The sequence below is a fragment of the Zalophus californianus genome, chromosome X, assembly GCF_009762305.2.
Source record: "Zalophus californianus isolate mZalCal1 chromosome X, mZalCal1.pri.v2, whole genome shotgun sequence".
Taxonomy (NCBI): Eukaryota; Metazoa; Chordata; class Mammalia; order Carnivora; family Otariidae; genus Zalophus; species Zalophus californianus.
The window spans coordinates 108665360-108681546 of NC_045612.1; the positions used below are offsets into that span (position 1 = coordinate 108665360).

At 37.2% G+C, this 16187-nt stretch overlaps 1 protein-coding gene across 4 annotated transcripts in view; it reads right to left on the minus strand.

Annotated features, from left to right (window-relative positions):
• Positions 1–16187, minus strand: part of POLA1 (DNA polymerase alpha 1, catalytic subunit) — a 299305-nt gene that overhangs the window by 145382 nt on the left and 137736 nt on the right. For all 4 annotated transcript variants that reach the window (XM_027609335.1, XM_027609332.1, XM_027609333.1 and 1 more), the window contains 2 exons: positions 6303–6481; positions 4449–4580 (listed from right to left, as the gene is read on the minus strand). In XM_027609335.1, the coding sequence (XP_027465136.1) occupies positions 4449–4580; positions 6303–6481 (311 nt within the window). The remainder of the gene's footprint in view (positions 1–4448; positions 4581–6302; positions 6482–16187) is intronic.

The following is a 16187-nucleotide window of genomic DNA, read 5'->3' on the forward strand; positions in this document are numbered from 1 at the left end:
ACCTTCATTTGTTGGTTCCTTTGGTTACTAACCATTAGAATACACACACTACTAAGAGCAACGGGCTGTGGCAGAGATCATAGATGAGCCACAGAAGAAAACATAGCCCCTGTCCTCAGAAAGCTTACTTCAGGAAAATTCTGCAATTGTAAAACCAACAGCAAGTTTCTAAGGGATTCAACCACCACTTTCTAGTCTAAGCAACTAATCGACAGTTATCATATGCATGGCACTGACTAGCTGTCCAAAGTTAAGTTTTCAAGATGGAGAGCCAGCAACATCTGTTAAAAAACCATAGCGAAGAGCTGGGTGTAAGTAGTGCTCCTTCACAAGTGGTCTGAAAGACTCCAAGGCTCGTGAGGGATACATTTTGTCCCACCAGAACTCTAAAACCTGCATAAGTCATCAGTGAGAATTTAGGAGTATATTTTAGTTGACCACCCACCTTTAGAATGAAATGGCTCTGTAAGTATTAAAATGAGGGTTCAATGTATATTATAACTAAAAATACTTGCGATGGAAGTATATGACTCACTATACCCCTCCCAGGTACCAAGAGGGGTCAGATTTTCCATTTATCAGCAAATCTTCAGGGTAGACAGCAACTCAGTCTCAGACTCTCTTCGGTGGCTGCTTCGTGGACGGCTGAGGGGAACACTTCAAAAATGAACCAGCTAAACAAACTTCCCAGCAGTACTTGACAGAGCTACACCTATTCTTCCCATTTCCAAAGCAGTGGAGAATTAATTACCAGTTCTATGGATCTATTGTAAGTATAATAGACTAAAGAGCTATCACAGACACATTTATTGTAAAAGCACAATCCCAAGAGTGTCTAGTGGAGGGCCAAAACGATTAACACAAATGCTTTGTCAGATCAAAGATAAAACCTGCACCGCCCAATTGAGGAATGAATTAGAACAGTGGGTTATCTTTCAAATTAACCAGGGCAGTTAGTGAGGAAAATTTCATGAAAGTGTAATTCTTAGCCTTTGTGAATCCACACAGCAGGCATTCTGCCAGCTGACAAGATGATGAAATTTTCATGCTTAAAAAAAGCCCTCTTCATTTCCCAATTTAGATTAGCTAGTGTTTCTCTCCCTTTGTGTGTGTGTGTGTGTGTGTGTGTGTGTGTGTGTGTGTGTGTGTGTGTGTGTGTGTGTGTGTGTGTGTGTGTGTGTCTATTTGCTCTTCTGGAGCAGAATTTAAGGGGAGAAGAAACACATATCAATTTTTCACTGTAAAATTGAGTCTTTCAAAAACATCCTTCAAAGCTTAGAGATACAGTCTTTACATGGTTTTTTTATGATTTTCAAAAAATACAGTTCAATTTTAACTTTGTATAGGGGAACCAACAAGGACCAGGGCACAAAATGAACTTTGAATTAGAGCTTTCTGTGATATCTAAGTCTTTCAATGCTTCCATCAAGTCTTGGATAAAGTATTAGAGTTGTTGTTCCTCCTAAAGCAATTAATATATTTTCTTGCTTGATGCCTTTTGTATTTCTATGTACACTGAAATGTAAATGTTCTAGGAAATGAGAATTCAAGGGATACAATCACTGCTATATGGAGAGAGAGAAATTCTCTCCTATGGAAGGAACCAGTATAAAAACATTATATGATATAGATTCTCAGATATGCAAAATTGTTAATGTTTGTTACACCACGTTTATTCGATCAGCACTATTTTATTCATGACGGAAACTAACAGGGTATATGATGTATTTTTTTAAAAAGTGGTTCAGAAGCATATTTTGCTAGCCTAAACTCCTGTCCCTTTGTTCTTGACAACCTGATTTCTTGGTGATCTACAACTGTGTTCCTTGGCAGGTTATAGTGTTAGGTCAAGTACTATACTCCTCCACTGTCTTCCTAAAGTTCCTTCCTTATAAAGAAGATGCCTTCCTTTCTTAATGTAGGTTGCACTTCCTTGCAGTGATACTAAGACTAAAATGAAAAACAATATTGTCTCTTGCTCTTAGTCCACGGACAATTTTTATGCCCAGTACTAACTTGTAAAATAGGAAGAAAGCCTTTTGGTCATTAGCTTCAGAAAACAGTCCTTTAACCTCAGTACTTATTACCAATATCTTTGTCTCCAGTACAGGTGATGTATTAATCTCCAGCTGGATTGCCATCGCTATGGTGTATCACACTGAACTGTCATCACTATCGCTTGAGGCATAACAACAACAACAACAACAAAAAACCCAAAAACTCAGTGCCATATCCCTCTATCAGCAAAAGTTCCTTTAAGTCTGAGGACAGGATAAAAGAGAATAGTCTACCAGTGAAGTAGAATATAGAGGTGTTTGAGCATTCTTATAAAAGCTCTAGTCTTGAGAATATCTGAGACATTAGTTCAGCATGGGGCCACAAAAAGAACAAATAAATGGATTTCTTTCTCTCCCATCCAATTACATATGACTAAGATCAGCAAGTAGAGAAATAGGTTCCTGATTTTGAGGACAGTCATATCAGTCTTCAACTTCAGGAGTGCTATTTTGGTACTTTAATTAGAAATCCTATAGAAAAATCAATCCAGGACACACTTAACTAGAGGAAAACTGTTACTTGCTGTTGAGATAGCTGGTAGACAAGACAATTAAAGCAAATACTACGGAAACACTGGGTTAAATGTCTAGATGCCTAAAAGTAGGTTATTTAGCCTGAAAAATACCCACACCACCACCACCACCCACATACAATTCAGTTAGAAATCAATCTTTCAGTTAGAGCATATTTCTAACTATACAGATCCCTTTCTGCCTATCCTCAACTTAGTCAAAACAGACTGTCCTTTCTTACAGAAGGAAAGAGGATGAGTTTCTTCTAGTATTAACTTTTCCATGGTAAAGATTTTGATAGACTAAACACTGAGAGAAAACTCAGAATTCTTCCCAAGAGTCAAGAATCATGCTCTGCTCAACGAGAGCTGTAAGTGAGGAGCTGAATAGTTTTGATTTGGGCTCTTCATGCTAAATAAAGGCCTAACATTACATGTGCTGAACGTTTCATCTACTGCGGAATGTGAACCCACAGATAACCTTTATTCCGATCCAACTGTTCATTAAGCATAGCTCAGGATTATTCACTAAAATGTTTCAGATTTCTCAAAATGTAGTCATAATTATTATTTTAAAAATGTCTTCAGACAAACCTACTTGGGTGTTTTTGACAAATATAAATTATTCTACTCCAAAATCACAATACTGAAACTCTATGCTTCTACTCCTCATCCTAATGATCTAATAATCGATTTTTTCATGATATGGATTTTTAAAGAAAAAATGCTATATTATATGCAAGTTAACTAATGTAACTAGATATTAAAGGATGATACTAATCAAAGTCAAGGGTTTTAACTAATGGAATCTGAGCATTTTTTGGAAATGCTTTGCCAATGTAGCTTCTTTAAATAAGTTACACTGAGCTTTCACATAATAGAAATTTTGTTTAGATGACAAATGACATAAATACTAAGAAAAATCAAGTGGGAAGTATGTGGTTTTTTCAATTTTAAGTTTTGAAGAAAAAAACTCACCCCCTATGAAATATGTTAAAACCAAAACAAATACTTTGAAAAAAGCCTTCTTTCTAATGCAGACAGCTCACTCACTGTTCTAGCATTTTTAGTATGTACTTATAAAAATGAGACATTCTCTTTAAAATGACAAATTGCATTTAAAGTTTAAAAATGTTTAGGGACGCCTGGGTGGTACAGTCGGTTGTGTCCAACTGGCTCAGGTCTTGATCTCAGAGTCGTAATATTGAGCCCTGTGTCAGGCTCTGGGCTCACAGGGGATGGTTGGGGGTGGGTGGTGATCTGCTCCATAGACTCTCTCCTCTCCTTCTGCCCCTCCAACTTGTATTCCCTCTCTCTCAAAATAAATAAATAAATCTTTTAAAAAATGTTTGATTTCCCTGGACAACACAGCTATGAAATGGTTTAGATTAACCACAGAAACATAAAGTCTTAGCTAGTGAGAAGTTATTAAAATCACCACACATGATGTTATGGCTTTTCTTGCCAAAGACAGACAATACTGATTTTTTTTCTCCTCTGGCCAAAGACCTGAGTGACCACTTAATTTAGTCTTACTTAGGTAACAACAAACTAAAATATTTCCTGATTATATTCTCATTTCTCCTTAAAGCAAAAAGTCAGTATTTAAAATACCGCTCATTGGGGCGCCTGGGTGGCTCAGTTGTTAAGCATCTGCCTTTGACTCAGGTCATGATCCCGGGGTCCTGGGATCGAGCCCCGCATCAGTCTCCCTGCTCCGCGGGAAGCCTGCTTCTCCCTCTCCCACTCCCCCTGCTTGTGTTCCCTCTCTCGTTGTGTCTCTCTCTGTCAAATAAATAAATAAAATCTTTAAAAAAAAAAAAAGACGAACCAAACCTAAGTAAGCTGCATATTTAAGAAACTCATTGTGGATACTTACTTCATAGTATTTTTTAATGCAACGTCTCATGTCCATGATCAATTTGTTGTTCAGCTGTACCATAAAGGTCAAAGGTGAAGCCTTACAATCAATGTTACTGCAGCGATACAAGCTGGGCTCCATATCAGTTCCCTACAGAAGTCAGAAGAGACAAACACACAAAAGGTTACTGCAAGACCAGGAAAGGGTTTTTTGGGCTTAAAAACTAACATGCTGTCCTGGTGTGCGATATTATTAATTCATTTCATTAGTGAGTTTTTAACCCTCTTTTTTCAACTACTGTCCTCTCAAAGATCCCCTTACTCACACGAACCTCCTGCCTTTTTGCCACCATAATAATAGAGAACAAGTTGAAGGGAAAACCCTGAAATCACTTGTTTTTACATTCAATATATGACAGATCTCATGGATAAAATAATTTTCCTTCTGAAAATACCAGTGAGGTCACACTATTGAACATAAACATTCTTAGAGATATTGATCAAAATTTTAAATTTGTACTTATTCATTCCAAACTTGAAGACAGTAGCAAGCGCACTAATGACATTAGTTTCCTTTCATATTGGCAACTTAATTTGACGATTAAAGCCTAAAAATTAAGTACTACACCAGAAAGCAATCACTTATTGTCGCCTTAGAAAATCTAAAATTTCTGTAATCCTCCCTCTCCACCACCCACTCAAATGAAAATTATTTGGGGAAGGGAAGGCAGAACAGTAGAAATTTGAAAGAATTAACTATTATTAGATGGAAAAAACCTCGTTTTGTTTTGTTTTGTTTTAAGCAAAAACAAAGCAAATAGAATATATAGGAAAACTGTTGGGGTTTCTGGAGCATTTGTTTTCCTTCTTGATACTTAAACATCTTGGTTTCCTGCTCCAATCTGGTACATAACCCTACCCGCCACGCTAAGCAATTCCAGGTGGAAGAGATTTTAGAGCTTGACATCGGCTCTTCCACAGTTAGCCCATCTGCAAGTCGTCAAGCCTCCATGCAATTAACTATCTTATTTACAGCTGTAATGAAGCAAAACTCAAGGATTTAGCAAGTATTGCTGATCTGTGTCTGCCTCTTCCTTGCACTTGCTTCCAAAGACTGCTTTGTTTTGATTCAAAAAAATGCAAAACATCTGCTGTTTGTCCAAATTAACTTAAAATAATTACTTTTAATTTAGATAAAGGATGTATTTTCTTTCAGTTTCAAGGTTTTACACAGTTCTCCTGCCTACTCATTTGCCAATGGCTAGTACATGTATAACACTGCAGTTGAATCAAGTAAATTGGCTAAGTTTCAAGTTCTGAACCAAGGTCAATGATACATTTTTTGGCAGTACTTCTTGAGAGGAATGTTTCCTTGTGACTTTTTTAATGTCTGACATGCAAAGACAGCAGAAAAGATAATCAGAGTACCTTTGTCAAAAAGGAGGCAAGTGGGATGTGTAAAGATAAACAAAAACTTTCCGAAAACACTTAGTTCCCATTAACTTGATTTAAGATAAAGGCAAATATTGCTCTAAGTCTTAATAAATTGGGGCTGGGAGTGGGGAAATACAAGTTACTAATTAAGGAATTACAATTAAAAATACTTTAAGGTACTTTGGAATTTTTAAGAGATTCCATTTAAAAACCAAGGCCAAGCAACCACTCTAGGAAGCCAAAAACAATATTCAAGCATAGTCTACTAAGAATTTTCAAGCAGAAATGAAGCCGTGAAGGCAGAATTCATATGATGCTAAAATTCTTTAAATGCATGAAAGAAACATTTTCCTCCCCTTTTATACATACAGTGGGGGAGGAAAGGCTTCTATGCTAGTTGGCTAACAAAATGAAGAAAAGAAACAAAGAAACAACTAACCGAACCGTCCAAGACACTATCGTAAATATTCTCTGTTCCACATGTAGGGCATGAGCATTTGAATTTCTCACAGTCCCTGTATTTCTCCTCATCAGTGAGCTGGGCTGGGCCACCAAGGAGGGCATCATTCTCCTCATCCTTATGATAATGATGAACTCTAAACTGGGTGGGATCAAGTCCTAGTAATGTAAAAGAAAAAACAAATTCAGAGAGGTACAATTATTTGAATTCCCATATACAAAAAAGACCCCAAAGAAGAAAACCCACAAAGGAATGATTTTAAATTCATGCACACACATACACAACCATTTGAACTCTAGATAAAGGCTCACACCACATGGACAACTGACTTATCCTTTTACAAAAGATCACTTTATTAAATAAAACAAGGAAACAGCAGTAATGCACTAACACAATGCAGATATGCCCCCAGATGTTTGGGTTCAGAAGCAACTACGTCTATAGGATGGTTTTACTATCTTCTTACAGTTACAGTGAAAATCTCAAATAAATATGCAGTGTTATTAAGAAATCTCTTAAAATCAAAGTTTCACTATTAAAACTGAAAATACAGAATAAAAAGCCCATTAAAGAAAACAAGTTCAATGCTATTACAACGCCTTCAAGTGCAGAAAAACTGCTAACCCTGATTTCAATGCAGTGGTCGATTCCATCTTGGCTCAGTAGTTAACAGCATGTAGGGTGCAATCTAATTCAGTGGTTAAAATTCAGTAGCAGCATCTGAGACAAAACGCGACATGGTTTTTTGGTGTTCTGAATTCAGAAATTTAAAATATGTGCAAAAACAATGGATCTACAGATTCTATAGGCCAAAACGTTCCCGACAATCTTGAAACAAAATATACCATCCATATTTCAATCAAAATGACAGAAGAAATCAATCGATGCATTGACTGAGTTAGTTTATGCTTCCTCATTTCCACAAACTATTTAAAGAAACATCTTTAAGCCAGCCAATTTTATTTACCTTTGGTCAAGGCGTATCTGTCAAAATATACCATATGGATTTACATGTAAAGGTAATTAATACACACGGTATCTTAAAACATTTTCTTGAAATCATCCTTTAGAAATCCCTACGAATTCTAGGTTTTTTAGAAATCTAAGGAAAGCTATCAAATTTATTTTGGCATAAAGGTAAATAAACAATATAGAAGTCACTAAGCAAAAAATTCAAATAGCAAAAATATCTGGAAACTCTTTTAACTCTAACAACGCTGCATAAGTAGATAATCAAACAGATGTATTCAGAACTCAGTGACAAGATCCTAAATCCTACTTGGTCAATTTTCAAGTGACATCTACACTTGAGGCTGACTAACACGGTGGAAAGGTGCTGGACAAAGACTAAAAAGAGACTATGAGTCTCAATTTTCTCACCTATGAAATGGAGGTAGTGTCACTGACCAGGCACTTCTGAAGTTTAAAACAGACATTAGAGGACAAACCCCTTTCAGCGGTGCCTAGCATGTGATAAGCATGCAATAAATATCATATGAATGAAAAAATAAAATTGTAGATGAACACTATTTAATCTAGACGATATTCACTCAATATTATGCATTTGGAAAAATATATGGAACACATGTTCAAACTGCATGGCAAGTTAATAGCTGCTCTTTGTAGGAATTAATCGAAATGAGGATTTCCTAACATGATCATACAATAAAAACAAAAAGTACACATTAAAAACAACTGGAAAAATATTGTTTAGTGACATAGATTACTGTAACCGAGGTCACTTGGCCCCAAGGCTCACTATATATTTTTATTTTACAAATTACCTATCCCCTAAGAGAAACAGCAAATTAGTGAAGAGTGTGGGAATATATACCTTCCCATTTAAAGACAAAGAGGGGCAGAGAAAATGAGTGAGAGAGGCCACACCCATGAATGAGGCCATTTCTTCTCCGTACTGAAGGGTAACTGTTACAAATTCCTGAAACGTTTGTGAGTCCAACTGTATTCACGTAATGTTTTGCTTCATAAACAATTATGAGGAAGAACTTCACCCTTTCTCTGATGGTATGATTATTCATCAATTTTTCAGGCCAATACTATTCAAAAGTAAGGAAAAACAGTAGGCAAAGGTTTTCTCAACGGCAGGCTTCTTCCACAATCCAAAAATACAGAAATGAAACAACACTGGTTTTGCACATACCCAGAAATGGCCAACCTGCAGCAAGGAAACAACGAAAGCTCTCTCTAGGCCACCCTACCAGCATCCGCCTATTTAGTGTACGTGAGGCCACAGGGGAGCCTGCCTGCTGAGTAAGCCAAAAGTGGACAAGGGTCCTCTTGTTACTTACAGAGAAATGCCCAACAAGTGGCCAAAAGTCATGAAAAAAAATCAAGCCTTATGAAATGTCTACTTTAATGTCCAATTCCATAAACAACCCTAATCTGCCCATGGCAATAACAAAGCCAAGTGGCATAGCGGATTACTTCAGATTGATTCCCATGCTGAATTTCTTTAAAGAGAAGGGGTTTCATCTCAGCATTCTTGGTTATAGATCAATGATAAATCTTAAAAATATAAAAGGAGGGGACACTGTAATTACCTTAAAATATTAGGTATATAATGATCCCTGTACAAGTTACTTGGATACAAAAATGTCATAAAAAAGTAATTTTCTTGGGAGGACAATTATAAGTTCAACGGGCAAATCAGAGGGCTAAATTAAATCTTTTTATGAAAACATATGTCATGTTAAAAAATAAGGATCACTGCTGCTGGAATCTTTCTTTTAAAGGTCAGAATCTAGGCTTACTCAACATAGGAACTAATGTTTCCAAATCCTCATGGAATTGGCAACAAGCAGCTTATTTCAAAGTTTCGGGAGACTTAAAAGTTTTACTGCTTATACCATAACTCATTAAGGCTGGAGTGAAACAGGAAAAAAAGTATCTGGTGCTGCCACCTAGAGGTAGATTCTAAATTTTAAAATGTACAAAATAGAGCCACTACATGGAACTGCATTTGTAATTATTATCCCTCCAAAATTAAAACTTTTGTTGGAAAAGACATTAAAGCGACATGTTTATGATCAAAGGTGTCATATACACTGTGTAATCAATATTACACTGCTCATCATCTAGCAAGTAATCATATTCGTCTTTTGAGGAAGAGATGCAAAACTGAATTCCAAATTCCATATCTCTTCTGAGAGCTTTCTCTGAACAACTGGCTTAAAGAAACAAATTTTATGTCCTATTTGAGAAAAAGAACTTCCATTTTTATTAGCCTAGCTTTTGACAGGCAACTTCAATCATTTGGTCCAGTACAGAATAAAGGAAAGAAGAGCCTACTTGGGACTCACAGTAGTTATCTGGGGGGAGAGCAGCCATGGTTCTCCCTGCGGTAAGCAGAAATGATGTGTGCTTTAATTCAATCCTGTGACTTGTAGTGATAGTCACACCATTTTGGGGGGGCGGGGGCAGGATGGGGAGGACAGAAGGCAAAGTGAAATGAAATTAAAGTACTGTCATTTATAATTAGAAAATTTACAGGATCTCACATTATTTTGGCAACAAGATCAAAGCTCTCATGTTTCAAAAAGTATTTATAGTAAGTAACATCATAGGCATTGGGGTAGATGAGTTCAGCAGTGCTTTTTTTTATGTAAGATCACCAGATATTTAGCACACACACCTCCAATGTGACATGTAGCACAAAATTAATTTTTCTACCATTGTACTTTCTAAACATTGTAAGCTATGCCTGTTTTTAGAATGTTCACCTGTCCCCATTCCCAAGGATTATTTAAACTGTTCCAAATTCAAAGCATTCAGTTGAGAGGCTGAGGCACTGGACCAAGTAATTCTCTTCCTTCAAAAGACAAGATCTCTATTAGTGCAAATGCAAATAACTACAGTAAGGCCAATTATATATGTCCATACAAGTGGGAACAAGGGAAAAATCCATATGAATGAAACTCCAAATGAGCAAAGAGAGAAACTGATATCCCCAAGCAGTTGTTTGTAATAATTACTCAAGCTACTAGTAATAGATTCTTACTGTGAATTTTTTTTCTAAAAATTTCTTCTAGGAAATGAATCATTTATCTTTTGCACAAATCCTGGCTTTCATGTGTCTGGGACTTCTTAGAGAACAATATACAAACTGAGTATTTAGTATGATTAAAGAAAAAAATACTTACAAATTTTTAAAAGGTGAACAGTACATCCATAAAAAGTCTTGTACAAGAATTTTCAAAGCAGCTTTATTCATAATAACCAGAAACTGGAAACAATCCAGACGTCCACCAACAGAATGAAAAAAATAAACTGGGATAATCTACCATGGAATACTACTCAGCAAAGGAAAAGAATGAATGCTGATAAATGGCACAAGATGGATGAATCTCACAAATACCATGCTAAGTGAAAGAAGCTGAACACAAAAGTGTACACTGTAGAAAATTATTTATATAAAGTTCTGGAATAGGCAAAACTAACCTATGGTCAATCAGATGAATTGTTTCTTTTGTGAGAGGGGATGCTGACTGGGAAGGAAAAAATGGAAACGTCTGGGTGATGGAAAAGTTCTTTGTTTTGATAAATGGAATGTATGATACTCTTAAGATAGATTTCATTGTATGTAAATTATACTTAAAAAAATGCCAAATAGAAGATGCTTGTGACACATATATCCAAAGCACGCATATTTAGAATATATAAGGAATGCCCGCAAATCAGTAAGAAAAAGACAACCCAAAAGAAAACTATATGAAGACTTCACCAGGCACCCCACAAAAGGAGATATTCAAATGGCCAATAAAGGATGTGAACAGATGCTCAACTTCATTTGTCAAAGAAATGCAAAATCACAGTATTATGCCACATTAAAGGAAGATGACACAAAACACCAAGTGTTGCTAAGAATGTGGAGTGCTTATACATTGATAGTACAGAGTGTAAATCAGTTGAACCACTTTGGAAAATTAATATCTACTAAAGCTGAACATACATGTCCCCTGGGACCTAGCAATTCTCCTAAGTATATACCCAACAGAAATACATGCAACCATTCAAGAGAAGACATGTGCGAGAATGCTCAAACAGCACTATTCCTAATCACCCAATTGTGGAAACAACCCATAGGTGCACCTACACTAGACAGTCATCAAGTGTGGTATAGTCATACAGTGAAATACTACAAAGAAATGAAGTATAACCACCTGGATGAATCTAACATAATACAAATGAAAGTAGACAGACACAAAGAGCAAAGATGCAATTTATGTCATGTCCAAAAATAAGAAAACCTCACCTATGATGTCAGGAATGAGGACTGTAATTTTCTGGGGGGAGTAGAGGATAGTCTCTAGGAGGCGGCATGAGAGGGTTTATGGGGATGTTGTAATACAGGTTTCCTGAGCTCAGGGCTGACTACACTGTACGTGTTTACCTTGTGAAAATTCATCAAACTGTTCAGTTAGCTTTTGTGTGCTTTTTCTGAATGGACATTATACCACCAGAAAGTTCAGGTTGAAAAAGGTAAGAAAATGAGTACTAAATATTTATGATATACCTGTGAGTTTGTGTCCAAATGTGTTTGATTCTAACCAGACATTATGTACCTCCTCAAAGATGTGCACACCATCACCCAGGAAGCATTATTAGCAAAAACTAAAAGAAACTGAACTGAAATACAGTCAAGTCTTTAGCTCTACCACGTCATAGGAAATACAAGAGACAGAGGAACATGTTAAAATATACCAGTAGGATGCAAGTGACAAACTCCAGAATAAGGGAAATTGTAAAGGACAACACCCTGCTCCATTTTTTTTGTTTTTTTCCTCCCCCCATTTCTTAATAAGTAAATTGGAAGGATGAATTAAAAAAGAGGAGACTAACTATCATATGGGCCCTGATTAGATTCCACTTCAAATAGGGAGCTTTTTAAAAGAAATGCACCCTTAATACAATCAGAAAATACAAACGCTTATTAGACATTTGATGAAATGAAGCAATTGTGTTGTTGTTGTTGTTTTTACTAGTGATGATACTACTGTAGTTATGCTGGAAAGGGGGGAGTATCTTTTAGGAATGTAAAATGCAGTATTTACAGGTAAAATTATATGGTATCTAGAATTCACCTCAAAATAATCGGAGCAGGTGGAAAAGAGAAATAAGATTGTCCATAGTTGCAGACTGCTAAAGCTGGGTCATGAGCACCTGGGGACTTCTTTCCTACTATTGCACATGTTTAGAATTTTCCATAATAAAACATTTTAAGAATAGTGTAGATCCAATTTCAAGATAAAAAACTGACTATACAAGTGGCAGACACCTGAAACGGCCTTTCACAGATAACAATAAACCTCTCCATAACACAAATGGAAAACTTCTGAGTATTTAAAAAAAAGAATATCCAAACCCTTAGGTTAAATAAACTCCCAAGATTTTTACTGTCCTGCAGAAGGTAACTCCCAAAATCTTGACAGGAAAAAAAAATCCTAATGTGCAGCACCCTCATGACCTCACACAACTGTTCTAATGCCCTTGATGATAGCTCTAAATGTGACGGTTTTTTTTTGAAGATTTTATTTATTTACTTGACAGAGAGAGACACAGCGAGAGAGGGAACACAAGCAGAGGGAGTGGGAGAGGGAGAAGCAGGCCTCCCGCAGAGCAGGGAGCCCGATGCAGGGCTTGATCCCAGGACCCTGGGATCACGACCTGAGCCGAAGGCAGATGCCCAATGACTGAGCCACCCAGGCGCCCCTAAATTTGACTTTTAACTTATGAAATGTGTACCTCTGGGCAGGAAAAAACCTGGGAAGTATTTTCTTTCCTATTTTTAAATCTGAGAGAAGATGGTAAGTGTATGCTGAAAAAATACTTGGAAAATAAAATAGCACAAAATAATAGACCAAGGATTGCTGCTCTTACAACAAAGTCCTCTTCTCCCCAGCCATGTTGGTAAATATGTGGGGGGGAAGCCAGGCTGGAGGTCCCTAGATGCATGTTTTTATTTTTATTTTATTTTTTAAAAGATTACTTATTTATTTGACAGAGAGAGAGAGAGAGAGCACAAGTAGGCAGAGAGGCAGGCAGAGGGAGAGGGAGAAGCAGGCTCCCCGCGGAGCAGGGAGCCCGATGCAGGGCTCCATCCCAGGACCCTGGGATCATGACCTGAGCCAAAGGCAGAAGCTTAACCGACTGAGCCATCCAGGTGCCCCAACACATCTTTTTGGAAGTTAGTAGTGGTTTAACCATTTTTTTCTTCCGATTTTGTAAAAACTGTTATTTTTAATATTACTTTTTCAAGAAGGAAGCTATAATTCACCACCTTCAACCTTTCCAGGCTTATTCACACATATATATTTAACATAATTTTAATCTGTATACAGTGCTGTGTTCAGCTATTTTCATTTATTACATCTTACCCATTTTTCTATAGGCTACACAGTGTTGGTAAGTGCTATTTTGTATACTTAATTAAATTAATGTATCTTTTTAAAAAAAACTTGATCTATAGTTACTACTGCACTATATACTTGAAAGTTGTTGAAGAGTTCACCATAAGCATTCTCACCACACTGAAAAGAGTTAACTATGGAAACTATGTGAGGTGATAGATGTGTTAATGCTCTTGATCTTGGTAATCACTCTACAATGTATATGTATATAAAATCATCACTTTGTACACTTTGAATATATTTAATTATATTTATCAATTATTTCTCAGTAAAGTTAAAAATTTTTAACAATTGATCTAACTTATAAATAAGAGAAATTCCCATTTTTCCCTGGAAATTCCACGTGTTACAATGCCAGGAGAACATTAGTCCCAGTGATCATCCTAAACATGCCCCAGTTTGGCTCCAAGTTCCCAGGGGTCTCTGCCTGACTTAGGTGAGCAGTGTCACTGCAGGCCCTCATGTGCCATGTGGAGTGGCTGAGATGGCCTGGGTCACCACCGTGGAGGTTGGGGCCCCTGCCATTCTGCAATGGGCTGGAAGAACTGAGAGGTGGGAAGAGGCAACCATTCCCAAGGCCACATTGGCCTCTCCAAAGTGCATTCCCATAATGCCCCAAATGCCAACACCTTCATAAACTCTTCCCTGGTGGCCCCAGCCACAAGTGGTCTCTGCTTCCCCTGAGTGCCTGAAATCCTCTCTTTTACCTCTTTTGGGACATGCACGGTACTGTCCACTAGACTTCCCTGCGACAGTGAAATCAACTAAATGGACTGGGCTGTAATTTGAGCAAAGGAGCCATGGCTTACTCATCTTCACCTCCCTCACAGTGCCTATTATGATGCTGAGCACAGCAGGTCTTCAACATTAATCTATTCAATGAATGCAAAAGTAGGCTGGGAACATATTCCATTTGATGATGTGAATGGAATGGCTCTCCATCCTGGAAGAGATGGTTCTTACCAGCTGACAAGATGATATCCTATTTTGCATCTGATGTGATCTTTCAAAATTTTATTAATTATGGTATAGAAAATATTTAAGGTTTGCAAATGATGGTCATGTATGCACATTCTTCTAAGAGCTTAACTGCGAAAAAGGTGAGAATCTTATCACAAAGTAATACCTGAGGCATGTGCTGGTGCCATCACCCTACTCCCAACCACCTATACCTTACCCACCACCTCCCCACCATCTTTTGCAGGCCTGTCTCCCTGGGCCTGTCAAAAGCACCGCAACACTGCTTGGCCTGCTGTTGCACTTATTTCTTGGATATTACTGGTTCCTGTCTATTGACAAAAAAAAAAAAAAATACCTTCTGTAACCTGTGTGGTACGGGGCCATTCTTTATCTTTTTTTAAAAGATTTTATTTATTTATTTGACAGAGAGAGAGAGTGGCAGACAGAGGGAGAGTGAGAAGCAGGCTCCCCATTGAGCAGGAAGCCCAACCACGGGGCTCGATCTCAGGACCCTGGGGCCATTCCCAAAAAAGGGAATTTTTACTTTCCAATTTAATCCAGGAAGAGTCTGGGTTAATTGTGCTGTCTTGTTTTAAGGACTACTTTCAGAGATTAAATTCTAAATTCTCACGTTCTTCAAAAATCCATAGTTTCTCAGGACCAATGAGAAAACTGACCAGGTAGCCAAATGCCTGCAATTTTACCACTGACCATGAAGAAATGTACTTGATAGCTATTATACAAGTCACTGGTCATTGGAGGAAAGATAATGTCATTCTAAGTAGTGTTATGCATGAAATATAAATGTATTAAAAGATGAAATTCAAGGATGAACTTTAGACTATTCTTATCACTGGCCTGTTTGCCAGGTACAGAAGACTATTTGGATGCTGAAGCATATTGTGAATATTTCCTCCACAGACGATAAAGAGCTTTCATTAGAACAAGAGAAGAGAAAAAAACCTATGGTCTGGAGAACAAAAGCTAAGAGTTCCAAGTTTTAGTGGCCATGTTTCCCATTGGGCTATTGTGTAAGAAGAGTAATCCTGTATTTTTTTTCCATTCACAAATGAAAAAGGGTAAAATTTTGCTTTATTTAAGCCCAATAGCAATAATCTTACATGGGTTTCAGAAAAATGATACACATTTTACTGTGGGATAATGAGGACCATTAGTTATTAGAGAGAACAAATTATTCTCTTTCAATTCAACACACTTATTCATTCACTCATTTAAAAGACTATCCTCTATCCTTTTCACTAAAATGGCCTTCCCATCAGAACACCTGGCCGTGCAACATGCCACCAGACAGACTTTAGGAGGTGTCTTGACAGGGAGAAAAATAGTCGGAGAATTTCCAAAGTGAAGCCACAGGATAAAACCAACACTTGATGCTTGCCTTTCATTTCAAGGAAAGTAGTATAAAAGCAACAGAAAAAGAAAAAGGTAGTTGAAAAATATACTTGCTCTCCACAAA